Source organism: Dermochelys coriacea, chromosome 11 (genome assembly GCF_009764565.3).
Source record: "Dermochelys coriacea isolate rDerCor1 chromosome 11, rDerCor1.pri.v4, whole genome shotgun sequence".
Classification (NCBI taxonomy): Eukaryota; Metazoa; Chordata; order Testudines; family Dermochelyidae; genus Dermochelys; species Dermochelys coriacea.
Window position 1 is genome coordinate 57068237 of NC_050078.2, and position 27452 is coordinate 57095688.

The 27452-nt window shown below is 43.1% G+C and overlaps 1 protein-coding gene across 1 annotated transcript in view; it reads right to left on the reverse strand.

Moving 5' to 3' along the window:
• The window catches only part of DNAH7 (dynein axonemal heavy chain 7), a 308475-nt gene that overhangs the window by 137698 nt on the left and 143325 nt on the right, over window positions 1-27452 (reverse strand). The window contains exons 30-35 of the mRNA XM_038420958.2: window positions 20468-20617; window positions 19054-19236; window positions 17998-18174; window positions 17554-17685; window positions 14304-14528; window positions 10838-11035 (exon numbers count right to left, since the gene is read on the reverse strand). Of these exons, the coding sequence (XP_038276886.1) occupies window positions 10838-11035; window positions 14304-14528; window positions 17554-17685; window positions 17998-18174; window positions 19054-19236; window positions 20468-20617 (1065 nt within the window). The remainder of the gene's footprint in view (window positions 1-10837; window positions 11036-14303; window positions 14529-17553; window positions 17686-17997; window positions 18175-19053; window positions 19237-20467; window positions 20618-27452) is intronic.

Sequence of the window (27452 nt, forward strand, 5' to 3'; positions counted from 1 at the left end):
AGACCACGCAGCATGAGCAGAGCCACTTGGAGGCTGCTCCTGCAGCAGCCTCTGTGATGGCTGCTTTCCCATCCCTTTTCATGATAGGGAGATTTAGTTGGTGAATCCATACAGCTGTGGATTTAACAGATATTGCCACCTCTCCCCAGTCCCATCCCATATGCTGGTACATATAGAACCCTGTGAAGCTTGCAGCATTGGAAGTCCCTTTAAGTGGACTGCATCCTGTCCCACTGCCTAGAGCAACAATACTCCATTGTACTAGTTCCATTGTCCATCATGCTGCAAAACAGAGTGGTGGAAGCAGGATTTGCCCCATAATTCTTGTCAATTCTGTATGATGAATTAGAGTTGATCCAACGAGTTCATCATGCAAATTAAGATCCTTTTAAAACAGTACCCCAAAACTATTTTAATAATCCAATGACAAAATTAAGATGAAAAAGGTACTACTCAGTGACTGAATAAAAAAAACTATTATATCCCAAAATAATGAGTCAATAATTTCAAAATGCTAACAAAATCTGCCTTCCATTACACAGCCCGACAACTCTTTAGACAGATGAAATAACATGTACAGATATATGTAAAAAAAAAAACACTATCTTGCTTTCTCATTCAAATACAGAAAGTTGTATGCTTTTGACAAGACCAAGCTTCCTTTTGATTATAATTCATAAGCTTTGGAAAACATACTCTACCCTATACCATCACTTACTTTAAATAAATGTGTTTCTATTATTTATGTTTCTAATTTCATGTGTTAGGCACTTATGTATGCAAAACTATAAGCCCCTCCCTTATTCAGTGCACAGGATGGATGGTGCCCACGTAATGAGTAGCTATTACATGTTTTATCTTCATTTCAGTATGCTGAGTGATTCCTTATTTATTATACATTATTCTAACCCTGCTCTGAAGACAGTTATTAATTTCCTCATTGGCTTTTCTATGGCATTTATCACTATATACCTGAGTACTTCACAAACATTAATTAATTTATCTTCACAACACCCCTGTGAGATGAGGGGGCAGTAGTATCCTGTTTTACAGATGGGGAATTGAGGCACAGAGAGACTGAGGCCTTGTCTACACTACAAAATTACTCTGATTTTACAGAAGTCGATTTTTGGGAAAAGATTGTATAAAGTCAAGTGCATGCATCCACACTAAGCACATGAATTTGGCGGTGTGTGTCCACAGTACCGTGGCAAGCGTCGACATTCCGAGAGATGCACTGTGGGTAGCTATCCCACAGTTCCCGCAGTCCCCGCTGCCCACTGGAATTCTGGGCTGAGCTCCCAATGCCTGATGGGGCCAAAAATTTGTAACAGGTGGTTATGGGTAAATGTTGTCAGTAAACCCTCTCTCCGTGAAAGCAACGGCAGACAATCATTTTGCACCCTTTTCCCTGGATTGCCTGAGCAGACGTCATAGCATGGCAAGCATGGAGTCCGTTCAGCTCACCGCAGCAGTTATGACCATTGTAAACACCTCCCACATTATCACGCAGTTTATGCAGAACCAGAACCTGAAAAACCAGGCGAGGAGGCGACGGCAGAGCGGTGACGAGAGTGATGAGGACATGAATACAGATTTCTCTAAAACCGCAGTCCCCTGCAATTTGGAGATCATGGTGTTAATGGGGCAGGCTCATGCCATGGAATGCTGATTCTGGGTCTGGGAAACAAGTACAGACTGGTGGGACCGCATAGTGTTGCAGGTTTGGGATGATTCCCAGTGGCTCCGAAACCTTCACATGTCTAAGGGCACTTTCATAGAACTTTGTGACTTGCTTTCCCCTGCCCTGAAGCACAAGAATACCAAGATGAGAGCAGCCTTCACAGTTGAGAAGCGAGTGGCAATAGCCCTGTGGAAGCTTGCAAGGAATCAATTTGGGAATCAATTTGGAGTGGGCAAATCTACTGTGGGGGCTGCTGTGATGCAAGTAATGAGCTGCTGCTATCAAAGGTAGTGACTCTGGGAAATGTGCAGGTCATAGTAGATGGCTTTGCTGCAATGGGATTCCCTAATCATGGTGGGGCTATACACGGAAAGCATATCCCTATCTTGGGACCAGACCACCAGGGCAGCCAGTACATAAACCGCAAGGGGTACTTTTCAATGGTGCTGCAAGCACTGGTGGATCACAAGGGACATTTCACCAACATCAACATGGGATGGCCGGGAAAGGATCATGGTGCTCACGTCTTCAAGAACTCTGGTCTGTTTAAATGGCTGCAGGAAGGGATTTACTTCCCGGACCAGAAAATAACTGTTGGGGACATGGAAATGCCTATAGATATCCTTGGGGACCCAGCCTACCCCTTAATGCCATGGCTCATGAAGCAGTACACAAGCACTCTGGACAGTAGTAAGGAGCTGTTCAACTATAGGCTGAACAAGTGCAGAATGGTGGTAGAGGGTGCATTTGGATGTTTAAAGGGTCGCTGGAGCAATTTACTGACTCGCTCAAACCTCAGGGAAACCAATATTCTCACTGTTATTGCTGCTTGCTGTGTGCGCCACAATCTCTGTGAGAGTAAGGGGGAGACATTTATGGAGGAGTGGGAGGTTGAGGCAAATCGCCTGGCCACTGAATACACACAGCCAGACACCAGGGCAATTAGAAGAGCATAGCAGGAAGCACTGCGCATCAGAGAAGCTTTTAAAACCAGTTTCATGACTGGCCAGGGTACCGTGTGACACTTCTGTTTGTTTCTCCTTGACGAAAACCTGCCCCCCTTGACGAAAACCCTCCTTGACTCTAATTTCCTGTAAGCAACCCGCCGTCCCCCCTTTTGATCACAGCTTATTTTCAAAGGAAATAAAGTCACTATCGTTTAAAAAACATGTATTGTTTATTAATTGATTATAAAAATAGGGAGATAACTCACAAGGTAGCCTGGGTGGGAGGAGGGAAGGAAAAGACCACTTCAAAACTTGTTGAATGACAGCCTTCTGTTGCTTGGGCTGTCCACTGGGGTGGAGTGGTTGGGTACCCGGAGCCTCCCCTGCCCATGTTCTTGGGCATCTGGGTGAGGAGGCTATGGAACTAGGGGAGGAGGGACGGTGGTTAAACAGGGGCTGCAGCAGCAGTCTGTGATCCTGCTGCCGTTCCTGAACCTCCACCAGCTGCCAGAGCATGTCCGTTTGATCCCACAGTAGCCCCAGCGTTGCATCCTGCCTCCTCTGATCTTCCTGCTGCCATCTCTCATCTCGATCATCCCTCCTGTCCTCACGTTCATTGGCCACTTTCCTGTACTGTGCTACTGAGTCCCTCTACATATTCTGCTGAGCTCTGTCAGTGCCAGATGACTGCATGAGCTCAGAGAACATTTCATCACGCGTGCGTTTTTTTTCCCCGTCTTATCTGAGATAGCCTTTGGGACAGAGGTGGGAGGCTTGAAACATTTGCAGCCGCGGGAAGAAAAAATAGGGAGTAAAGATGCATTTTACAGAACAATAGCTATACTCTTTCACGGTGAACAACACTATTTACATTACATAGCACATGTGATTTTGGTACAAGGTCGCATTTTGCATCTTATATTGAATGCCTGTGTTTTTGGTGTCAGAGATCACACACGCAGTGCCAGGCAACAGAATTCAGCTTGTGGCGGCCATGGTAAGCCATAGTCTTTCAGCTTCTGCAACCTTCATAACAGCAGCGCCCTCCTTTCCCATACCAAGCAAAGCCCGTTGAGTTGGCCATTTAGTGCTGTGGTTTTCATGTTAGCGTGCAGCAGCAGAAACCAAACTAATCCCGCCCCATCCAATTCTCTGGGATGATCACTTTATCCCTCCCCCCACCACATGGCTGGTATCAGGGAAGATTCCTGCTAGCCAAACGTGATCAGCTCAGTGCCAATCCGCCCCCCACCTCCACTGCTTGGCTAACTGCGGGGAGGATTTCTTTTCAGCCACAGGCAAACAGCCCAGTAGGAATGGCCACCTCTGAATGTCCCCGTAATTAAATTCCAGTATTTCAACCAGGTTACCATGAACGATATCACTTTCCTGAGGATAGCACAGAGAGATAAAGAATGGATGTTGCTTGAATGTCAGCAAACACCGGGACCATACGCTGCAAGGCTTTGTCATACAATGATACCAGATTAATTGCTACTAGCATGGCGTGGTTAAGTGTCCTATCATGGAGGACAGAATAAGACTGCTCTCCCCAGAAACCGTCTGCAAAGGCTTTTAGAGTACCTCCAGGAGAGCTTCATGGAGATGTCCCTGGAGGATTTCCGCTCCATCCCCAGACACAACTTTTCCAGTAGTTGTACTGGCCACAAATGCATGCCAAGTACTCAGGGAAAATTAATCATTAAAAAAAACTTGCTTTTAAAACATGTATTATATTTAAAAAGGTACACTCACCAGAGGTCCCTTCTCTGGCTTGGTTGGGTTGGGAGGGTATTTCAGTGAGGATGATAAAAAGATCCTGGCTGTCAGGGAGAACGGTACGCTGTGTGCTCTCCCCAAGCTCGTCGTCCTCATCTTCCCCGTCCGCAAAATCCTCAGGCATGGCAGAGAGTACCCCATCATCGGAGTCCATGAACAGGGGGCAGGGTAATGGTGGCGGCCCCCTCTAGAATTGCTTCCAGCTCAGCGTAGAAGCAGCATGTCTGAGGCTCTTTCCCGAAGCGTCCGTTTGATTCTTTGGTTTTCTGGTACACTTCTCTGAGCCTGTTAAGTTTCACATGGCACTGTATTGCGTCCCTGCTGTAGCCTCTGTCCATCATGGCCTTGGAGATTTTTTTTAAATGTTTTGGCATTTCGTCTTTTGGATTGTAGTTCTGATAGCACAGATTAGTCTCATCATACACTGATCAGATCCAGTACCTCCCATTCGGTCCATGATGGAGCTCTTTTTCGATTCTGGGACTGCATGGTCACCTGTGCTGATAAGCTCTGCATGGTCACCTGTGCTGATGAGCTCGGCTGGCCAAACAGAAAATGAGATTCAAAAGTTCCTGGGGCTTCTCCTGTCTACCTGGCCAGTGCATCCGAGTTCAGAGTGCTGTCCAGAGCGGTCACGATGGTGCACTGTGGGATAGCTCCCGGAGGCCAATACCGTCGAATTGCATCCACACTAACCCTAATTCAAAATGGCGATGTCGATTTCAGTGCTAATCCCCTTGTCGGGAAGGAGTACAGAAATCGATTTTAAGAGCCCTTTATGTCAACAAAAATGGCTTCGTTGTGTGGATGGGTGCAGGGTTAATTCAATTTCATGCTGCTAAATTCGACAAACTCGTAGTGTAGACCAGGCCTCAGGTCCAAAACATCCACTAATTTTGGGTGCCCAATTTTGAGAGCCTGATTTTCAGAGTCCTTAGCATTATATAGCTCTTTATATGTTCAAAGCTCAGCTCCTATTGACTTCAGTAGCAGCTGTAGCACTCAGCACTTCTGAAAGTCAGACCCCAGAGTCTCAAGTCAGGCAATGAGAAAATGAGAAATACTAGTTGGTTAGTGACCACTGGTGAAAAGTTGGGTTTAAGCGACTTGCGTAGCATTACACAGGAACTCTTTGGCAGAGATAGGGATAGAATCCAACTCTCCAGGGCAGTGCTCAACTGCATTAACCAGAAGACTATCCTTTCTTTTCTTGCAGTCCCCTGCCTCATTCATGACATGTTCCAACTTCGGCAACAAATGAGGCAGGGATCCTACAGATAGTCTTCTTCGCTAGACATCTGTGATTCATCCCTGAGCAGGTCCATCCTGTGTACTGAGTGAGGCTGGAGTTCTGTGGGAAAAATAGTAATACAGATCATGTAATTGAAGACTGTATTGTAAGGCATACACAACATGGGACACTTTCAAACTTTTGAGTGCTTGCCACCTCATTAAGAGTGAGTGAGAATGAGAGTGTCTGTCTGTCTTGAAGTCCCAGTCTATGCCATGTAATTCTAGTAAGTATTCCAGAGCTGCTGGAACTCCTGCATTCTATACTTATATCAGAAAGAAAATCTGGTTCAGATGCTGGAATATACTTGCTGAATAGAAAGATGTTTTAAAAAATAAAAAGTCAGTGGAGCTGGATGAAAATCCCTTGTTCGCAGACATTTCCCTTTCAAAAGGCAGGTTATCAAGTTTAAAAATTCTGAACATGAATGAAGTCCTTGGCTGAGAAGGTCTTGTCTAACAAATAGTAGAAATTGTGCTGATATTTCCACTAGATCCAAGAACTATGGTCATCTTGGCATCCTTACAGTGACCATTACTATTTTGGTTAGTTTCTTCTTCATTTTTTGATTTAGGAAGACATACCATGGGTTTGGGGCACTTATGTATTTCTTTTGCTTCCAAATTCTCTCTCTCTTGAATTGTAGAGTTGTTTTCCCTTATAGTGAGCAGATCCAGCCAAGAGACTTCCAACTGTTTGATATTTGAAGGAACCTGTCTGGACGGTTTGCTTTCTCTTTGAGTAGCCAGTCCTTTTTTCATTGTGGACTCCTGTAAAGAATTCTTTGGGAATCTAGATTTACTTTGCATGATTTCACCTATTACTTCTTTGTTTCAGTGACTGGATCCTTTCTCCTTCCTGTTTATGTTGATATGCAACTGCTGAAGTGTTGTCTTATTAGACAATGTCGTTTTCTCCTTCTGAACTTTCCATGAATGCTAGAAGTACTTTTTTTTTTGCCTTTAGGTCAAGGAAATGTGTTTCTTCTCTTCTTGTTTTGAGCAGTTTTCTTGGTTGATTAGGTAGGCTCCAATATACTTATATCTATTGTGAACACTTTGAATTTCCTTTTTGTCAAAACTCCTCCAGGCAAGGCTTCTTGCTATTGTGTCCACCATCTCAGAAATTCTAGGACTGGTGTGCATACTTGTTTCTGTTTGCTAATTGTAGTGATGGACTTCATAAGTATTTGCATCTGTTTCTATGTAGTCTTTCACAAGATGTAATCACAATGCAGAATAGATAAATGTAACAGTGAACAGAGGAAGTTCTGTTTCTCCAAATCTGACTTTGAAGTTCAAGCCTCTCTCATGGGAAAGAAGGACTTGTCTTTGAAGAGTGTTTATTCTACTCTCCCATATAAGTAAACCCATGAGCTGGAAATAGGATAATATTTCAAGTTTGTGATGTATCTGTGTTACTGAACCTTAGTTAAGAGTCTGCAGTTGCATCCCTAAATTCCTGAGGTATACAAATGGATAAAAGTGGGTGACGTCAGCCCTCAACTTGACTATTATCACCACCAATATTTGTATGAACACCCTCAATGTAGACAGAAGAACAGAATAATTTTGTACTGGTAGTGTTTGTTACTGTGTAAAAATCACAGAAATAAGTTATGACATCTTTGTTGGGAACATGGGGGAAAGGACGGTTTTGCTATGTTTTAATTAACTCCTTTGGGGTTTGGAGGTTTAAAAGACAGAATTTATGTGTCCGTTTATTATCTGCTGCCACTCCTACCCTAATTTTGTCAAATAATATTTAATTTCTGAGGATTCCTAAGTGAGTTGTTGCTAACTTGGAAAGTGTATTCCCCTCATCTCCAGTAACCACTATTTTATCCTAGGTTTCAGAGTAGCAGCTGTGTTAGTCTGTATTCGAAAAAGAAAAGGAGTACTTGTGGCACCTTAGAGACTAACAAATTTATTTGAGCATAAGCTTTCGTGAGCTACAGCTCAGTGAGCTGTACTGCCACAAGTACTCCTTTTCTTTTATCCTATACGCTCGATTGGAGGCTACTGAGATACAATGCTGCAGCCCCAGAGTCTGCTTTCTGGTTAGGGGGTGGAATTTGTCTCCTAGGCTCCATGCAAGCTCAATTACTGGGATTTTATACAAGATTAGACAACTGCATGCATACTGTGTTTCAGTTTACTAGATTCCATCTTATTTCTGCTCTTCTAGCATCACATCAGAAATTTTCTGCAAGCATGTAATATTTCAAAAACTTTTCCTTTATCAGGTTGTAAAAGATTAGATTAAACAGACTTATATTGTAAATTAATAAATCTAGCTGCACGTTCTTAATTGCACATACTTTTGTTTTTGTGATCTTTTAAAATAGCTATGAAATGTAGTGTCAAATATTACTGAGCCAATTTTGCGCCACTAGTGTAGTGTGCGCAAAACACAACAGATTACTTTTGAGTTAATTAACAATGTGGCTAAGGAGATCCTAAATATAGTAATCAAATATGAATTTCTCAAATGTAGCTACATGGCACAGCTTGTTAAAATTGCTGCTGTTCCTCCTCCAGAATGCTCAAGTTCTAGTATTAATTTGTATACCTGTAACAAGATTTTCACAATATCATCATAGTCCATTAGATTGACTTTTACCCCAGGTAATTCCAGGACAGAATATACCTCCTCATAATTCATAGATAGGACCAAGGAACTGTATCATTGGCCATCTGTTGCTGCAATTATGGCCTATGGGATGGAACAGTGGCCACCAATTCAGAGGTTTGGGACTACTTAATCTGAATAAGCATTCATCCAATAGCTCCTCTCCCAGCCCACTCTAATGGTCCCTTCGGTGCTTATTCTGGGACCAGTGCAGAACTCCACCTCTAGAGAGCACGGGGGGGGGGTCCTCTCCTGGCTATTTTACCAATGCACCCTTACCACGAGAGGAGGGGTTTCAAGAGATTTAAGTGGAGCAGAGAACATTAAACAGAGCCCCCCAAAATGAGGGGAATTTTACCCTTCATCATAATAGATGCAGATCAGGAATGAGAGATATAAGCAAAATTTGTTTGGAAAAGCCTGTATTGTACAAGTCAGCGCTAGACAACACTATTATACTTCCATTTTCACCAGTAATAAAATTTCAGCAACTGTATTTCAGAGACTTTCATTGATTATTCAGTTACACTTTCCTAATATTTTAACAATATGACAACATAAAAGTTAAATTAAACAAAGCTCGCTATATTCCTAAATTGTAATTTTAATTTTCCAATGTTGTTAATGAATAGTAAGTGAATTTATAAAAATCAGAATCAGCACTAATGAAAAAAGCCATTTTCCTGAATAACTCCAGTGAAGAGTTGGTCTAATCACAGATAGCATTAGCACAATGATTAATTGCATTAACACTTCAATTATGGTGGGGGGAGGGGATGAGAGAGAGAGAGAGAGAGAGAGAGAGAGAGAGAGAGAGAGAAATGTTTGTAGGTTAACAATAAGTCTTCAGAGAATTTTAATAGAGGTTTGATTGAGATCATAACGATACATGTCCTGGATAATGAATCTATAACTTCATGCAATGTAGTTGTTGCTATATTGGTCCCAGGATATTAGAGAGACAAGATGGGTAAGGTAATATCTTTTACTAGACCAACTTCTCTTGGTGAGAGGCAAGGTTGTCTCTCTCATCAACAAAAGTTGGTCCAATAAAAGATATTATACCTCACCCATCTTGTCTCTCTCTAACTTCACATAAATGGATAACTGAATTTAACTCAAAGGAGCTTTGCTGGCGAAAAAGTAATCCTTTGATATTTTTGTTTAGTATTTGCACTCCTAAAGGTAAGCAAAACTATAGTGAAAATAATTCTATTTTTAATATTTATCCAAAGCAATTATAATAACTTTTAGAGTAATGTAAAGCATTCTGAATTTGTTTAAAACAAAATTCCTCTTTATACCAAACAAATTATGATGTATATTGCAGTAGATATTTTCCACAGTAAACAGTGACAGACTCTTCAAAGTTGAATACACTATACCAGTTCAACTGTAAGACCTTATATTTTTTCTTGAAACCATGTTTATTCTCTATTTTGAGTTTAATTGCAGAATCAATGTGTGTATCACTATTTTGCCTCTCAGCTCCATAAAATTTGATAAACAAAGCCCTGATAGACAAAGATCTTGTTTTTATCACCTTCTAAATGTCCAATAAACAGAAAACAGACTTATCAAGAAATCTGAGATATAATCAAGCACTATATAATAGACCATTTGCTAAAAGTAATCCATAGGATTATTTTGACAAGGAACAAATCATTATAAACTGTTTTTTGTCAGTCAAGCTCTCTTTGGCTCCCTCAAGTGAGCCTAAATGACTCAAAAATCATGTCAGCTGGAATTTGTTGTCTACTCTGCACACTCACTTTACTTGGTGAATTAGTAAAGTCTACACAGTTGCACCAATGATACACTGGAATTTTAAAGGATCTTGCGATCACAGTAATCAAAGTAAAGTTATAATAGAATAATACAACAGAAGCAATAATATAAAGTTCAAGTTTTATCAGCATGTTCTGGTGATGCCAATAAATCATGACACCTTAAGGCCTCAATTCAGCAAAGCACTTAAGTATCTGCTTAACTTTAAAGTTGACAGGATTTAAGATTATGCACGTGCTTACATTCTTTGCTGCATAGGGATGATTTTCTGAATCAGGACCTAAGTGGTGTTTTAGCAGAACCCCAAGGCTGAATTTCTTTGCTCAGAAATATTTTGCATAACATACAAGCATAATTCAACAAATTATATTTTTATTTACTGGATTCATACCATATCATTATTATTTATCTCACTGCCATTAGGGGTGAACACCAAACTTTAAAAGCAGCAAAAGCCAAGCTGTGTATCATATATGAGGAGCAAAAGATTTTCTTTTTCCCCTCACAGTTACACAGGATGAACACAGTACTGTTACTTGACCTTAAATAAAAACTGGTGAACTTCTCTGATCTACATGTTTAATAAATAAAAATATTAGCCATAATTTCACATCTTAATATCCAGTAATTTGTTTGATTTGATTTTATCCACAATTTTGGCAGTTTAGTCTTCACCATACACATTTTAAACAATACAATTTCAAAAAACCCACTTACAATAATATAGATACTCTTTCCAGTTCCTGTTGGCCCCACAAATATGGAAGGTTTTTGATGCACTGTCAGCAACTCCATTAGCGCAGAGTATCGAATAGTATCCAGAGTTGGAACAAGGATTTCATTAAACATCATATCTCGAGATATAGGAGGAGCTGATTTGAGTGTTTCCACCCAGGGTTCCCATAATCCTGCTCCCTGTTTTAAATTATATGAATATTCAAACATTTAATAGTCAGCAATAAAACCAAAAAGCTCTGTATTAATGTGGTGGATTGTATTATATATGAACACTTAAAGGATAATCACTACTAAAAGTTGTTATTTTCATGTTTGTTTCAGTATCAAAAATTGGACTACACTTAACCAGTTTTGTGCTTTCAATTCAGAGTACTTAAAAATACAGAGAACCAGCTGCTGCTTATATGAGCAAAGACATAAAGATAAAGATTTTGTCCTAAAGAAAACAAACAGTTACTGGAGCTTTTCAAGCCAATTTATCACTAGAAAAAATAAAATAATAAACTTCTTACCTGATAATTTTCTCTCTTTTAGAAGCTTCTCTCCTAATTCATCACTAATGTGTAATACCTCTCTATGGAACTCAGAGTGGAATGTGGCTGGAGTGTCCAGGACTAAGAGGCACCCTTCATCTCAAGCCACCAGAAGACTTCGTTAAAGGTGCAGAAATACTCCAGTAACCAATTATTGTCATTATGACAACAATTTGTAATTATTGATTAGCCTTAAGGAAATTATTGTGTGTAAGTATCCCTTTAGAGAAAGATTTCAATATGTTAACAAATTATAGTCCTGACATTTACCAGACTACCAGAGTGAGATGAATAGAAAGAAGTTGATAACAGAAAGAAAATCATCAGGTAAGAAATTTCTCATTCTGCTGCACAACTTCTCTCCTCATTCATCACAAAGGAAAGTAGTAAGTAGTGAATCATACAAACAGACAAAAAAAAGGATAAGCAGAGTTTTAATTATTATCAGAGTAGAATAATAGACAGAAATACGAATTACCCCCATATAGAGCAAAATATTTGCAATTTAAGGAATTATTGGGGAAGCCTCAGAACACCACCTTTCTATCAAGTGATGCCTCTGCAGAGAAATGGAACCTACTTTGCAAATCTTTCCCAGATGAGGTTCATACACTTTTCCGCACAGTACCTGTGGGGAACTTGTAGAGGGAGCATTAACTCCTCCAGTATTCCCAGATGCTTACCATGCCAACTTGTGCATGATTTTAACAGATTGTCTGCAAAAACTTTGAGGCCCTCAGGTTCTGGCATTTTGGACAGAATCAGTTGAACAGGGTACAACTGGCAAATATATTCCATACACGTGGGATATATCTTCAGAACACCAGGAATAATTATTTATGCCACAACCTTCTTAAGGGGTAGTAAGGATTGCTACTCTTATGAGCCGGATGAAACCTTGATACGGCTTGAGCTAAAACCTCTTTAAACTGATGCATCCACCATTTAAGACAATGGTAAGAGACAGTTAAGGGGCCACACCTAAAACAAAGCCTAACAGAGTCTTCCCAGAAACTAGCACTAGCTAGGCAAAGGGTTCAATTGGGTATTGAGATGAGGTGGTTATAGGGTGGAGGTGGGGAGAGAATACTCAGAAAATGAAAACAGACTGAAAGAGACACCTGAAGGAACAGCTGAAATATGTGGCTTATCCTGAAAGAAACCTGGGGAAAGGTTTTTTGGGTTACAGTGTAGGCTAAAAAGTGTGCTCTTGGTGTAGTGCGCAAAAGAAGCTATTTTCTGCTATTTGGTTCAGAGACACAGAACTTTGTACATTCTTTGTAAACAAACAAAACTGCATCAAAAATGTCTATCGCCAATTTCTATTCCAAACTATGACTTGCTGCTCAAGTAGAAAAGGGTCAACAGTACAAAATGATGGGAGAACTATTTTCCAATAATTGTGGAAGGAAGAATTTACCTGGAATGGAATGGTTTCTGGAGCTATACACTGAAAAATTATGAATGGGCCTGTTTCTCTGATCACATGGCACTAACTGACATTATCTATGAACGTGTACATATGCATAACTTGTGACCTAAGCCTTGGTGTAACTACTAAGAACCTTTTCTTAAGACTCTGGATGCAGAAGATAGAGCAAAAGGAAGAGTCTTGTACAGGAACTTTGAGCTCTCAGACACAAATGCTCTTTGTCACGCTGACAAATTTATTGGTTTGAAGGAAAACTTAATCTGGATTTCTTTGGAAGCTTCTTCTCCAGATTTTTCCCTTGGGTTAGGGTAATGCTAATCCTTGGAGTTAGTAGTTACCAAAGGATTCCTATGCTGGCTTTCATGGTGAGGGTTGAGGCTTCCTGCTACCTCAGCTACTAATTTCTCTGTTTCCCCAAACTGCCCCCCTGCACCTTTGGATGCACAAGATATCTGTTTAGGATGACTGATTGCTATTCATGGGTGTAGCACAGCTTTCTTATAGCTATCAATTATTAGAAGCCATTGCTCTGGTCACAAATCACATCAATGATTTGACCAACGCAGAATCCAAGACATCTCACTCCAAGCAAGGATCATACTCCCTAGATGATGACAGGTTTCAGAGTGGTGGCCGTGTTAGTCTGTATCAGCAAAAAGAACGAGGAGTACTTGGTGCCACAAGTATTCCTCGTTCTTTTTACTCCCTAGATGATGAGCCACCACATGCTTGCCACCAAGCAGGGGTCCCTTACCAAGTATATGAAAAGCCTTTCCTCTGAATGGCTATATCTGAGGCCCTTGTTGAGACTTCCCATGGTGGAGTCATGCTTTTGGGTGGGAGGTTGAGGCCTAGCCCAGCTTTCCAACTCAAAGCCCTCAGAAAGGTTGGTGGCTTTTGGCAGCACAGCATAGTTCATCCTCACAAGCTCCATGCCCTGGCAGAGATCAGTAAAGATCAGTAGCTTGCAGTAGCAGGGCATAGCTCACCCTCTGAGGTTCCCAAAAAGCTATCTATAGCACCTCAAGGACTTGGTTCAATGTTTGCATGGCTTCTCTTCTGCTGGGATGAGGAGCAGAGAGATCCCACTCGAGCGGTGCTGTACTGGAGAAATCAGAGGGTTAGAGCCTCAATATTCCAGTGCTTCTTCAGCTGATGAGCGGCAGCAAAGATTCAGGAACTGAAATGAAACCATTACTGCAAGAAAATTAATTAAAAAATTGTAAAGCCAAGTGGTTGGTAGAAACTGAATTGTCAATTTGTTCCACCACCAGAAGTAGAAATTCTGGTGACCTGAGTTGATGGGCAGAGCTTAGTCCTGGAGCAACAACAATGGAATGCCTCTGAATTTCACAGGTAGGAGGTATTGTTACCCATTCATAATGAATGAGAGAATCTGTGCAACAGAAATGATACCATATAATCTTAAAAAAAAGATTACTTAAGAATGGGTGTCCCCATTTTGTTTTGTAATCCTCACCTTTTTGAGAAACCGATATTCATAAATTGTTCCCTCTGTAGGAAACGGAACTGTGAAGTTCTTTGATGATAGTTGATCAATACCACTCAGCAATTTATATTTTTCTCTTGTTTCCTCACTAATTGGTCCACCAAGTATTTCTCGCACCATCTTGTCAAATTTTAGTCGATCATCCTCCTTACAGCTAGCTCCTACAGACCAGATCAGTGAAAACAAGAAAATACCCTGGAGTGGGGGAGGGGGGGGGAGAATATAAAGTAGTTCTTCAGTAGCTGTGTATTACAATATGCCTATCCTTTGCTCATTGAAATCAATGAGATCTTTGCCATTGATTACAGTAAGAGCCGATTGGGCCAAATGTCTTAACATATAAATTAAACATATAATAAAAATATTATAGAAGTAATGAAATATGACAGAGAATGTATTACACAGATATGACAGCTCAATCTGTGTTCTCTTGTGCTTTCCAGTACTTGAGAAGGCCTTTTATAGGAATGCAACATGTGATCTTATTCATTGGTTTGTTCTTTTAAAACAGCAATTAATTTCTTTATTTGCTGAACACCAACAGCTCAACAGAAAATAAAGGAGCTTAGCCTTCTGACTCAATGAGCTTACATTGTTAAATAAATAATACAATATCAATATTTCACTAGATGACCTTCTATGGGCCCTATTCATCATTGCCTTACTTCCCCTTGGCATCAGCTAAGGCCCCAATCCTGCAAACACTTAGAGATATACTTAACTTTACTCCCATGATTGAAATCAATAGAACTACTCACAGCAGTAAAGTCAAGAGTGGGCATAACTGTTTGCAAATTGGGCTTTCAATGGGTGCAAAGGAGCTGGAGAGCAGGGTAAAGCCCCACTAGAAACATCTTTGGTGAAGAAGATCCCTGAATAGGAGAATGTTACACTTCTGTCCTGCACCAGCACCTGGCACTATAGATTTAACTGAAAGCAGGGAAAACATTTTTTCAAGTTTTATTTTCAATATAAGAATACCTTATGTATAATGAAAATTCTTTTGTTGGTTAGTTAAGCTCACATTCAACGATCAATCTATATCTATCATCAGGTGGACAAAAACAATATATATAAATATACTGTCAAAAATAAAAAAAGTTACCATTACAGCTGGTTTAAAAATATATTTTATTTTTTGTGAAAAATTTCAAATTTTCATCAATTTTTTTTGGATTTTGGAAAAAAACCCTTTCAGTTTTTTTATTTTGATTTTTCCATGAAACCTGACAAATTTTGACAAGGACAGAAATTCTCATTAAAATTTCCATTTTGTCAAAAGACATTTTTTGTTGTAAAAAGTTTCAATGAAAACATTTCAACCATCTCTTATTACTACAGCATAATATTGATATCACACTGGGAAACTGGAGTTACTGTTCAAACTAATTGGTAATGAACAGTAAATGATAAGTTAAAATGTTGTCAAAAGATTCATCAGCATGACCACAAAAAAAAAATGTGTGAATTATGGACCACATCCTCAGCTGTCATAAATCAGCATAACTCCTTTGAAGTTAATGGAACTATGTTGATTTATATCAGCTGAGGATTTTACCATTTGTCTACTATAACAACTGCATCTGTGTAAGCAATAAATGAACCTCTATGGCTAGGAAGGACCTTGTGCCAAAATCTTCACTAATAGTGTCCAGCATCATAATCAAAACAATTTGTATCTTGCAAAATTGCTACTGTACAATCCATGTGTTTGGAGGTAGAGAATTAGTAATATTCACTGCACAGTGAAGCACAGAACTGAATAGTATATGAACAGGTTCTTATCTACTTATAAATACAATATCAACCTGCAGTTATATTTAGAATGTACTACAAGCATGGAAAAGACACTATGGTAGATAGTGGTGATGTAGGTTTGTTAGCAGGATTTGGGATTGAGGGTGGTGTTTCCTGTCTGTACTGTCCATATGAGTATTATGCCCACTCATCCCAAAGAACGCTTGCAAGGTTATACTTTCTCTACCTCCACCACCAAAGCAGAAGAAAGAAGTGCAGCAGATGGTCCTATTCCAGGAAAGATCCCCAGGTTATTTTATATACTTCTTTCTGTTTAAATCTTCAAAATTTTGGTTCCAACGAAAGAAAAGGGAGAAAGTGAATTGCTCACTAAATGTGTAACAATTGGCTTTAAAAGCCAAGAAATTACAAGGAGAGGAGAGAAAGCTAAACATGTAATTATGTCTACACTGCAGGCTTACCCTGGTCTCACACCCAGGTTGTAGCCAACTTCCCTCCCCACCCCACCCAAACCGTCTTCATACAAAACCCTTATGCCCAGGCTCACATGTGCTTTGAACTGGGGCATAGGTTACAGCCCAGATTTTGCTTTAAGGTAGGCTCTGAACACAAACTTTGAATTCAAGATTAAGCTAATGTCTGAAAGCAAAGCTCAGCTTTTGATAGTCCTCCAAGGCCACAGATCCTGGGCTTGCATTTTCCTGCCCTTCTACTTATTCACTTCCTACTCGTCTCCCATACACTCTAAGCTACCTGCTGCTTTATATACACCTGATCAGTGTTTAACCCTTCATTCCACATGGTCTGCTCTATTTCTGAAGTATTCAGCTCACCTCAACCAAACAGTCCTAGAAGCTTCCATCTCAGCTTGCTGCTAGCTGGCCAGAAAATCATACCAGGGTTCTGGTTAACCTCTGGTGTGACTAAGCAAAGAACAAAATTTGGGAGATGTATTCAAAATCATCATTGGTCTGAAAACATCTCAATTCAAAGCAAAGTTTGGGAGATGTATTCAAAATCATCATTGGTATGAAAACATCTCAAAGAGGTTTGTTGAGGTGAGGATCAAGTGGACCATTGTACAGTGCAGGGATCACATTAAAAACCTAAATCTGGCCCAACACAAGGCAAAGGATGGGAACTGCAGGTCTGGCAACTCCCCATCTACCTGCCCTTACTACAAGGAGTCTGACTGTGTGCTTGCCACAGTCCCAAGTATAGAGCCAGATGCTATAAAACTTATTAACAATTTATTTCAGTAAATCAGACATGAAAGACTAAAATGTATGTTAATTTAAAAAGTACCTAATAAGGAGGTAACAATTTTTCCCAGAAGAATTTACAGGATGTTTATTGTGATGACCAAAGATTGTCAATTTTATTGTTTATGGGTCCATTCCTGGCTGTGAAGTCCAATTTGGGACTTACCATTCTATGTGTTAAAAAGATAAATGTTGCCTACCTCAAGCCAAGAGAAAACATCACGTTCACTCATGGCTTTAATTTTGGCCTCGTCAGCAAACTCATCCATCATGCAGTCCATGAGATTCATCAAGGATCGAACTAAGTTTGTGTCTGAAGTAGGAGACAATTCCTGAAATAATAGAAATGTTCTCTATGGCACATGTATTTAACTAACTGAAAAGAATCCAGTTTACATTTATTTATTACTTAGTACAGACATGACAGTAATCCTCTATGATTTGTGCGCCAGAAACATATACTAGAGCAAAATAAAAATATAAATGAAAAAAAACATTCACAGGACAGAATTCCTAATATACATGATTTAAAAATAATAAACGTAAGTTGATACTGTTCTTTTGAAATGATTTCCTTGTTTGACACTTTTGAATTAACGTACTCAAATTTGCTTTGCTTCTCAGAAAAGCACTCTTTATCCTACCTTTGCACATTTTCTAATGAACTCAATAGTAAGTGGAACCATTCTGTCAAACAAGCCTACTATAAATTCTTTATGCATAGAGCTGACTCCAGGTGGCATTCGATTTAGCCAAGACACCATCAGTGGTCTCCAGCCTAACATGTGAGGCTCCATGTAGATCATGCCACATCTAGAAACCTATTAAAAAAAGATAAAAGGATATCTGTTACCTTGTGTGACTGCTGTAGTTTTTCCTGCTAAAAAGAGCCTTAAATAATATTAAATGTTGTCCTATCCAGATTCTGAGGTCATTAGAAATTGGAGACAATTATACTATGCTGAACATAAAGATACATACATATCCTTCATCTTGTCAGAGTGTGCTTTGGTGAACTCTGAGGAAAAATTCAAACACAACTTCACCAATGACTGGCCTTGTGGGGAAAATGGGAGTATTCTCTTCTTCAACTGATTTAGACCACAATAATCAATTTACAGCAGAGCATAAGTCAACAACTAGTAGTACCCAGCCTGCCCTCTCATTGACTTAAAATTGAATAAAAGATCAACAAAGTTCCTGATTATGCCAGATATCCTGTTATGCTTCCAATATTATATGAGCTACAGCTGATTGGACTTGCAGACTGGCCCTGAGAAGGAAGCTCACACCTTCCCCTGCTCTCCATCTGGTAGGTGCAGTTAGATAGTGAGCCAGAGGTCTATTGATCTTTGGTTTCACCAGAATTTGCCTGGTGGTTATTTTAAAGATTTGCTTCATGGCTGTTTCTTTTTCCTTGTCAGAAATTCAAAGGGGCCTGAATGCTCTAGGTATGCTTTAAGGGACGTACATAACTTATCTCAGATAAATTGTTGATAATGACAAAGAATGTTAAGAGTAATGACTACAAAATGTTTTTGTTTTTTGTTTTTTAAAGTTGCATGAACACAAACTGTCACACAGGACATTGTAAATGCAAAGAAATTGGAAAAGAAGTTTCTTCACAATATTAACTTGCCACAAAGCTTCAGAATAATAGACTATATTTGATAACCACTCTTTCAAAAATGGGTACTTACAGTAGCAGGGGAAGCAACTTCTAAATCCATTGGTTCAAAAATAAGACTCATTTGCTGTGACATCTGAATGATCTCTCCACTCATGAGACATAGTTTCTTGTTATCATCCAGCACAGTATTCATATTCTCAATCCATACTGCATCTACTGGTCCATCAAAAATCAACCATTTCCTGTCTGGTGTCTGGTTTACAGAAAATATTTTGAAAGAATATTTAAGATCTAATATATTTCCACAAATCATATTTCTCTGAAAATGTGCTGAGAGCAAGGCTGTTACATTCAGAATTTATTTGTGGAAAATGAACAAAACATATAAATATTATCTAGTCTTAAAATGCTTACAAACACATACTATGGTGGTCCTTAAAAGCTTGCTACCTGTAGGCCACATTCTGCTACTCTTACGCAGGCTGCACAGTACATTATTCCTCAACTGATCCAGATTCTGATATTTTTATTCATGATGAGCAGCATCTTGAAATCAATTGGACTACTAATAGAGTATGTTCAGACTCAGCATGAGTCAGAAGATCCCAGTCTTAGTCCCATTGATACCTGTGTGTACTTGAAAAGTAAAGTATATTCAATATGACTAAGTGTGCAGAATCCTGCCCGTAGTAAGATACTACACAACATGTGTAAATAACCATCAGCAGTATTCAGGGTGTTTTCTATGGGAAGTATTGGGAAGTACAAAGGGGCCACTTCCACAAACACTTACACGTGTGTAACTTGACTCACGCGAGTAGTTCCATCAACTTCAATAAGTTACTAATGTGCTTAAGTTTATACAGGATCAGAATCTAATAGGGCAGATACTTGAGGTAACCTGCTCTTCATGTGCCAGATCCACCCTCTCATTGTAGTCAAGGCAAAGATCATGAAGCTGTTTCCACTGAGTCAATAGCAACACTCTCATTCACTTCTGTAGTGTAGGGGCAGGGATACCACGTATAAGACTTAAATATTCTTTGGAATACAAATCACCATATACAACATCTATTAACATTCCTAAACAGCAAACTTCAGGAACAGTTTCCTCCTGGTCGTTACACAGGTGTGCATCAAGCGAAATGATACAAGGAGCCTCCCACAGGAGTACTACAGAAGGAGCACAAGAAGTACTTGCTAGGAATGTGCAGACCCAGGCCAAATTGCAGTCCTTGCACTCAGTTCTTACAGTCAGGGGAACACAAATTGCTCCTTCCAGCGGGACCAATGAGGTCACAGGGCCATGTCTGACTGTTCAGGTGTACTAAGCTGCCATAAAGGTGTGTTGCAATAGTTGTCTCATTACAACTCATTACAGGTTGTGCATACAAGGCACAATCAAGCCCCTACACATCAATATTGTATGTCTATCATAGAATTATTTTTACATAGATTACAAAATACATTAATCTTTTGCATACCAAGGAAGAAGCAAATGATCTAAAGCTCACTGCCAGGATGCCATCTGACCATTCATGTGAGACTGGATCAAATTGTCCATACAGCTGCCCCATGGTTATAGACTTGGGATTTATAACAGTGATCTGAACCTTGTTTTCCTCCATCAGCCCCTAGATATACAAAAATAAAATGTATTTAATTTACACAGAGTTTAATTTATAGTGTCATCTATTTTATTTTGGTTTCTCCTATTTTATATAATTACATCTTAAAACTCCTAGTATTGGGGCCAAGAAGGACAAGAACTAATTTGTGCAAACTGAACTTTAAAGATGATCTGAAAATGTTTTAAAGAAAAATACCCTAACTGTATCATAAGGAGCTGGAGATCTAATTTTGTAACTAAACAGTATCCTGATAAATGAAATGTAAAGAATGGCAGTACCGTCCAGAGAATGTGGCACTAGATTATGAGTTAGATGATCTGGGTTCTATTTCCACACAAACTGTGTGGCCTTAGACAAGTCCCTTCACCTCATTGTGCCCCAGTTTCCCCATCTCTAAAATGGGAATAATGATGCCCTCCTTTGTAAAGTATTTGGAGATGTACAGATGAAAATCACTATGTAAGGGCTAAGCACTATTATTATTTAAAGCATATAAGGAGCTCTAATTTTATTTCTGGTTAACTGAAGTTGATCCTTTTCTTCTGTCTCTGACATGATGTAACATTTTACACTACATGTATCTTATAGTTCTGAAGTGATAAGAAATCACTGTTCCATAGGAATGCATGGCAACCAGAAGTGACAACTCCCATCAGTTTGTCTGAGCACAGTCACGCTAGAACCTGATAATATAGAAAACATGTGTCACACTATGCTTACTCTGGGGAAAAATTCTGTCTTAATTCTTTCTGGAAGTGAACGCTATTCCTCATTCCAAAAGCAGAACAACAGTATCAATTTCAGGATATCTTTATGAATCAGGAGTCAGGAATTCATTCATTCATGTTTAAGTGTTTTAACAGCCCTCCCCCTATGGAAAAGACATCTTTCATTGGTTATGTTCCCTCTGTGAACTGTAAAATGTGGGAATTTTTATTATACTGTTTCAAAGGAAAGCCAACTCCTTCTGAAAAGATTTACATTATAACTCCTCCATTCTGACAAGCAGTCTGTATTGGATTATAACTTAACCATGACATGCTTTTTTAAAATTTCCCCAAAGAGAGAGTTGGGGAAAACTGTAGTAAGTCAGTCAACCCAGGCTTTTAAGGAACGTCAGATAAGGTTATTCATCTAAGCCAAACTTTTGGCTGTTCAAACTTTTCCAGTCATGTCCCCTTATCATTAACAGAATCTGTCTGCACACACACCCTCCCAGCCCCATTACTGCACAGCCAAGGCTTCCTCAGCAGCAGAGCTTGAGATGAAGGCAGAGCTGGGAGTGGAACTGGGGATGGAGAAGGAGCTGGGGCTAGAGGCAGTGCTGGGCTGGGGTTAGAGAGGGAATGAGAGCAGAACTGGGCTGGGGGCAGATCAGGGGGCAGAGTGGAGCTGGGGCTGGGAGTAAAGCAGGGGGTGAGGTGAAGTGGGATAGGGGACAGATCTGGGCTGGAGGTGGAGCTGGGCCTGGAGGTAGAGCAGGACTGGGGGCTGAACAGGATTGGAGTCAGAGCTGGTTTGGGAGCAGAGCAAGGCCCCACTAGACCTTCCCAAAGTTTCTCCATGTCCCTTAGAGGGGTCCACCCCACAGTCTGGGGATCACTGCTCTAAGCAAAAGAAAAGAGCACACAAACTATATTTCTGAAGAGGCTTGACTCATCATATCTATGAGAATATCAAAAATGAAACAGTAACAAAATATGATGTCAGTTCTAGAATTTAACTATAACCACATAGTATGGTCAATTCTATCCTTGTCTGATATTATAATAAATAAATTAAAAATATATAAATAAAATGAATAAATAAATAAAAATAAAATGCCGAAGCTACAAAGTTTGGGTCGGGACTTCAGAATGACAAATTCCTTACCTAATAATTTTCTATTAGCAGCTTCCCTTCTAATTCACCAATTAAATCATCAATTCAACGCAATCAGAATAGTTCTTCCAAAGATGTAGAAACATTACAGTTTTTATTAGCATTAAAAACACAACTTAAATTTATATTGACTAGCTTTACGGCAATTATGCATGTAAGTCTCTCTTTCAAGAAAATTTTCAATTTGTATTCCAGTCATTTACCAGCTACCGGGGTGAGATGGTTGAGAAAAGAAGCTGCTAACAGAAAGAAAATTATCAAATAAGAAAGTTCTTATTCTGCTGTATAGCTTCTGTCCTTATTCATCACAGATAGCGTGACAGACCCAGGCCAGTTGAGTACGGCAGAGAAGTCCTGTTGGTATCCAGGAAGTGGGTGGGCGGTAAAGCGGCCCTCACCTCCTGAAGTACGCGCCGGGGAGTACAAGATCTGGAGAGCCCCATGCACTGAGCGAGCATCAAGGGATCCAACTAGTTTCCCCGGTCATAGTCCAGGAGGTCTCCAACTCTGCCAGGACCAACCTCTGGCGCACCAAGGGGGACGCCGCCACCTGCACATGGAGCTGGGGGTTGTGACCAGGGGCTTCATGAGGAGATCCGTCTCCTCCGTGGCCGCCACTGACCTGGTGGCCGAAACCAGTTTCCAGGTCCAGAGGAGTTCCTGGTAGAAGACTGGCAGCCCAGAGAGGTTTCGAGAAAGCCCCCTCAGATGGAGATAAAGGAGCTGCCAGTCATATTGGAGCCCTCTGAAGTGGTGCAGGAAGGCGTGCGCCAGTACGCTCCATGCTGGACTACCTGCATTATAAAGGAGCCTCTGCAGGGCCTGGAGGTGGAAGACATGGACCTGAGTGCGCAGGCCCTGTCCTCCCTCCTCCAGGAGCAGGTGACCCAGTAGAGTCCTGGCCAGAAGAACTCCAGAACCAACTTCCGGAGATTGGCCAGGAAAACCAGGGCCGCGACCAGGGTGTTGAGCTGGAGCCAGAGCATGGACAAGACTAGCTGATTAAACACCAGATACCCGTGCCCTCCCTCGGAGGGAGAAGCACTGGAGTAGTCTTGCCCCTCTCCGGAGCCACTCTACCACCCTGCCCTCTAAACCTTGCCAGTTCTCCGACAGAGACGAATGCATGACAGAAAGGTAAATGCCAAGATAGAGCAGCAGGACCGCACTCTACCGGTGGCCTGAAGCGCAGGTGGGAGGGAGTTTGCCTGCCACCTGTCCCCGACCACCAGGCCATATTTATGACAGCCCCCCTTTTTTTCTCCAGGGCATAGAAGAAGCAAGAGCCATGATCCATCTCATGGAATCAAACAAAGGCACCCTGGACCCGATGGTCCTCGAGGGCCCAGAGCTCCTCTCACTTCTCCCGGCATGCTCCGCATAGGGATGGATCCTCGGGTTTGATGGCCAGCCGCCTCTCTAGCTCCAAGACCTCCTGTTCCAACTTCTCGGGACAGGGGAACATGAATGCCTCGGAGCATGCAGGGAGTTCAGGTGGCAAGGGGGCAGGAGAGGTTCCATCGGGGGCCCCCCAGGGAGGGACTGTGGAAGAGTGGCAGTACTACCCTCCATTGCCACCACGTCATCCCCAGCCGGCTCTAGCAGACGGGATGCACCCAGGGGCAAGGCAGAAGGCTCGATGTCGGTGGCTCCCTTCCTGGTCTTTTGGGGGGCCTCCGCATCAGATGAAAGGAGCAGAGCTCGAGCCTTCCACTTGCCCTGTTTCCCCTGTACTTGGACTCAGCCCTCCATGGCATCATCTGTGGGCTGGCCAGAAGGGGTTGGGTCAGGGGGCAAGGGCGATGGCACGGAAACACGGGGAGGTAGCGGTGGGGCAGCATGAGGGAGGGAAGATTCCCCCGAGGCCGGCCCTCTCCCACATCCGGTGGTAATCCCGCCCCACCCTCCTCCATAGGCCCCGCCAGACTGCATGCAGCGGAGGCGGGGCTCTCCCAGCTGTCTGGGCGCGCTGGGGAGGTACCCGTAGGGCCCAAGCAGAAGCAGTGGTGGACTAGGAAGGAGGGGGGTAGCTCCAGGTGCCAGGCAGCCAGGGGCACCAGAGATGATGGGGCTTGGGGGTCCCAGACGCTCCTCCGTGCCGGGCTAAGGGGCAGTCCCTCCCGACGTGCCCCCTCGCCCAGCAGCAGTAGCACCAGGCCTCCCTCATAGAGTAATGCACCCGGTAGTATGCCCCCTGGTAGGGGACCAGAAAGGACCCCTCGAGCGCCTCTCCATCACATGCCACCGGCGGCAGTTGATGCTGCACCTGCTGGCAGAACAAGAGGACATGACGGAGGGCTGGGTCTTTGCAGCTCAGGGAGAGAGGGCTGACAACTGACAGTGGTTTCCCCAGGGCAGAGAGAGCGGGTAATAAGCTGCCATTAAGGAGAAATGGAGGGACAGAGGTCAGGACCAACTGGACGCCCATGTCGTCCAGTGGCTCCATGGGGACGAACACCCCCCCGTGATGGCCAGGCCCTTCTCCACCACCTCCTGGGTGGCAGCCTCCGACGCCAGGAAGAAGACCAATTTCCCATACATTTTGGAGGCTGCCACGACGGCTTTGGGCCCCACCACCCTTGCCAACATCCGCACGTAGGTCTCCATGTGGGGCGAGGTGGGCTGCTGGAGGCAACAGATGCCGTGCTTCCTCATCAAGGTGGGGAAGGGGCCCCAGCCGCCAGAGATGGTAGCAGAGGCAGTGGCCGGGAGAGATGATGTAGCAGCAGGCGGAGGAGCCACCGCCACCTAGGCATATGCCCTGGGGGCCAGGAGAGGGGCACCCGCAGAGCTAGTGGATAGAGCAACAGGGAGGGACGCTGTGGCTGGTGGCAAGGCCGTGGCAGACAGGGCAGTCCTGCCATGGAGAGCCTAGCCTTTTTGGCAGGGCCCTTACCCTTCTTTTCTCCCTGACCTTTCGCACCGGCTGGGGGGGCTCCCCCCAGAATCGGAGGGGAAAAGGGAGGCGGCAGTAGTGGAGTTCACCCCATTGTCCACCGCTGCTGGTGCTCCAGCGGGGGCGGTAGCAGGTGGTTTGGCAGCAGCGGTTGAGGTGGGAGCCACAGGGGGGGCAGGTGGAGGAGGGTCAGTGGGGCCTGCCCGAGGGGTCTCAACTGCCTTGTCCCTTGCCATAATGAGCAGGGATGGAGGAGAAACACCAGGGAGAGGGGAGTAGGGAAAGGGGAAGCAGGTCGATCACTCCTCCTCACTAGGCTATAGGCAGGGGAGGAGGGTGCCAGAAGAGGGGGCTGGATGGGGGGGGCTATCAAGGACTTGGGGGAATTCAGTCACCAACACAGGATGGGATTCCAGCTCCTCTAGCTGCACTGGGGGGGCTATAATAGCATTGGGGGTGCAGTGAGACGGGTTCAAACTGAAACAAGGGAGGGGCACAAGCACATGGGAGGGGGCATGGGTGCATAGAGTGAGGGGCTAATCAGGACAGGGGGAACCACAGGGGGTGAGGAACAACCAGGTGGGACAGGGAAACCAAGGGGCTAGCTTCAGAGGCTGGGGTGGGGCAAACAAGCAAAACTGCAGAGGGAAAAGGGCAGGGCAGGCAAAAAAACTGAAGCTGCTGAGAGGCTGGGGCAAAACATGGGGGCAAAAGGGCTGCAAGGAGAGGGGGTGTCAGTCCAAGAGGGGGGGCACATGCACCCATGTGCACTTGCAAAACAGTCAATGGTTGCTGGCTGCTGCTTCAGGCCCAAATGGTGGAAACAGGGCATGGCAAGCCAAGCAAGCAGCTGACTCCCAGACAGGAGCTGAGGCAGATGGTAAGCAGCCAGTGGGGGTGATGGAGGGAGCAGCGATGGTGGTGGAGGGGCCTAGATGGGACACACGGATGGACCAAGGAGCAGGCTCCACGCCAAACTCCCTGTGTTCCCACAAACACAGTCAAGACCCCCACCACAAGGGTACAGTTTGAAAGTTACTCAGTCCTTGAAGGCTCCCTCCACAGTGGTCTGCAGAGGCTCTACGCACTCCCCCAGCAGCAGACGGTCCCCTTCTTGAGACTCCAGCAGCTCCCAGACAGCAAAAGCAGCCCCAGCAGGCAGTCTGGTGGCCAAGCAGGAAGGACCCCTCTCAGGTGGTAGTGGTGTCCATAGCAGCAGTTGGGGCAGGGGCCCCCACTCCCCTCTTCTGCAGAGCAGACCAGCAGGCCCCCCCAAGGGGCTGCAGCAGGAGCAGCAGCAACCGAGGGTTGGAGGGTTCCACCAGCCAGCAACCAGGTAGCAAAGAAGTGGGGGTTGCCTGACCCAGCCAAGGGAGTACCTGGAGCAGCAGTCTCTCACCTCCCTCCAAGCCGGAGGGCTACAGAAAAGGAGTCGAGGGCCGATCTACTGGCCACTGGATAAGCAGTTTTCTGTTCCCTGACTGACCAGCGCAGGGGCTGCTCCAGGCTAGAGTGGACACATGACTCCAATTAGCCTGCAAAGAGTCAGTTGAGGCTATTAGGCTAATGAGAACACGTGACTCCAATTAACCTGCAAAGAGTCAGGTGAGGCCGTTAAGCTAATGTGAACACCTGACTCTAATTAAGGCCCCTCTGATACTGTAAAAGGGCTCACTCAGGGAAAGAAAAGGAAGCCTGAGGAAAGAAAGTATGGCTGAAGGGCTCGGTCATGAAGACACCCTCAAGCCACTGAAAAGGGAGCCCTAAGATAAGGGTGAAGAAAGTGTTAAGAGAGAGAGGTGGGAGAGCTGTGGGGAAGTGGCCCAGGGAAGTGTAGTAAGTCTGGCGGTGAAAAGTCGGCTGCCTAAAGCGACTGCCACTAGAGTCCCTGGGCCGGAACCCGGAGTAGAGGGCGGGCCCGTGTCCCCCCGCCCCCAACCCGAGACTAGAGAAACGGCTCCTGGGAGGGGAAGACAGGCCCCTTGGACAAAAGGACTGTTCAGTGTGAGGGGTGGCCCCAGGAGCAGTAGGCCAGCATTCTCACCCCTTTTTTGTGCAGAG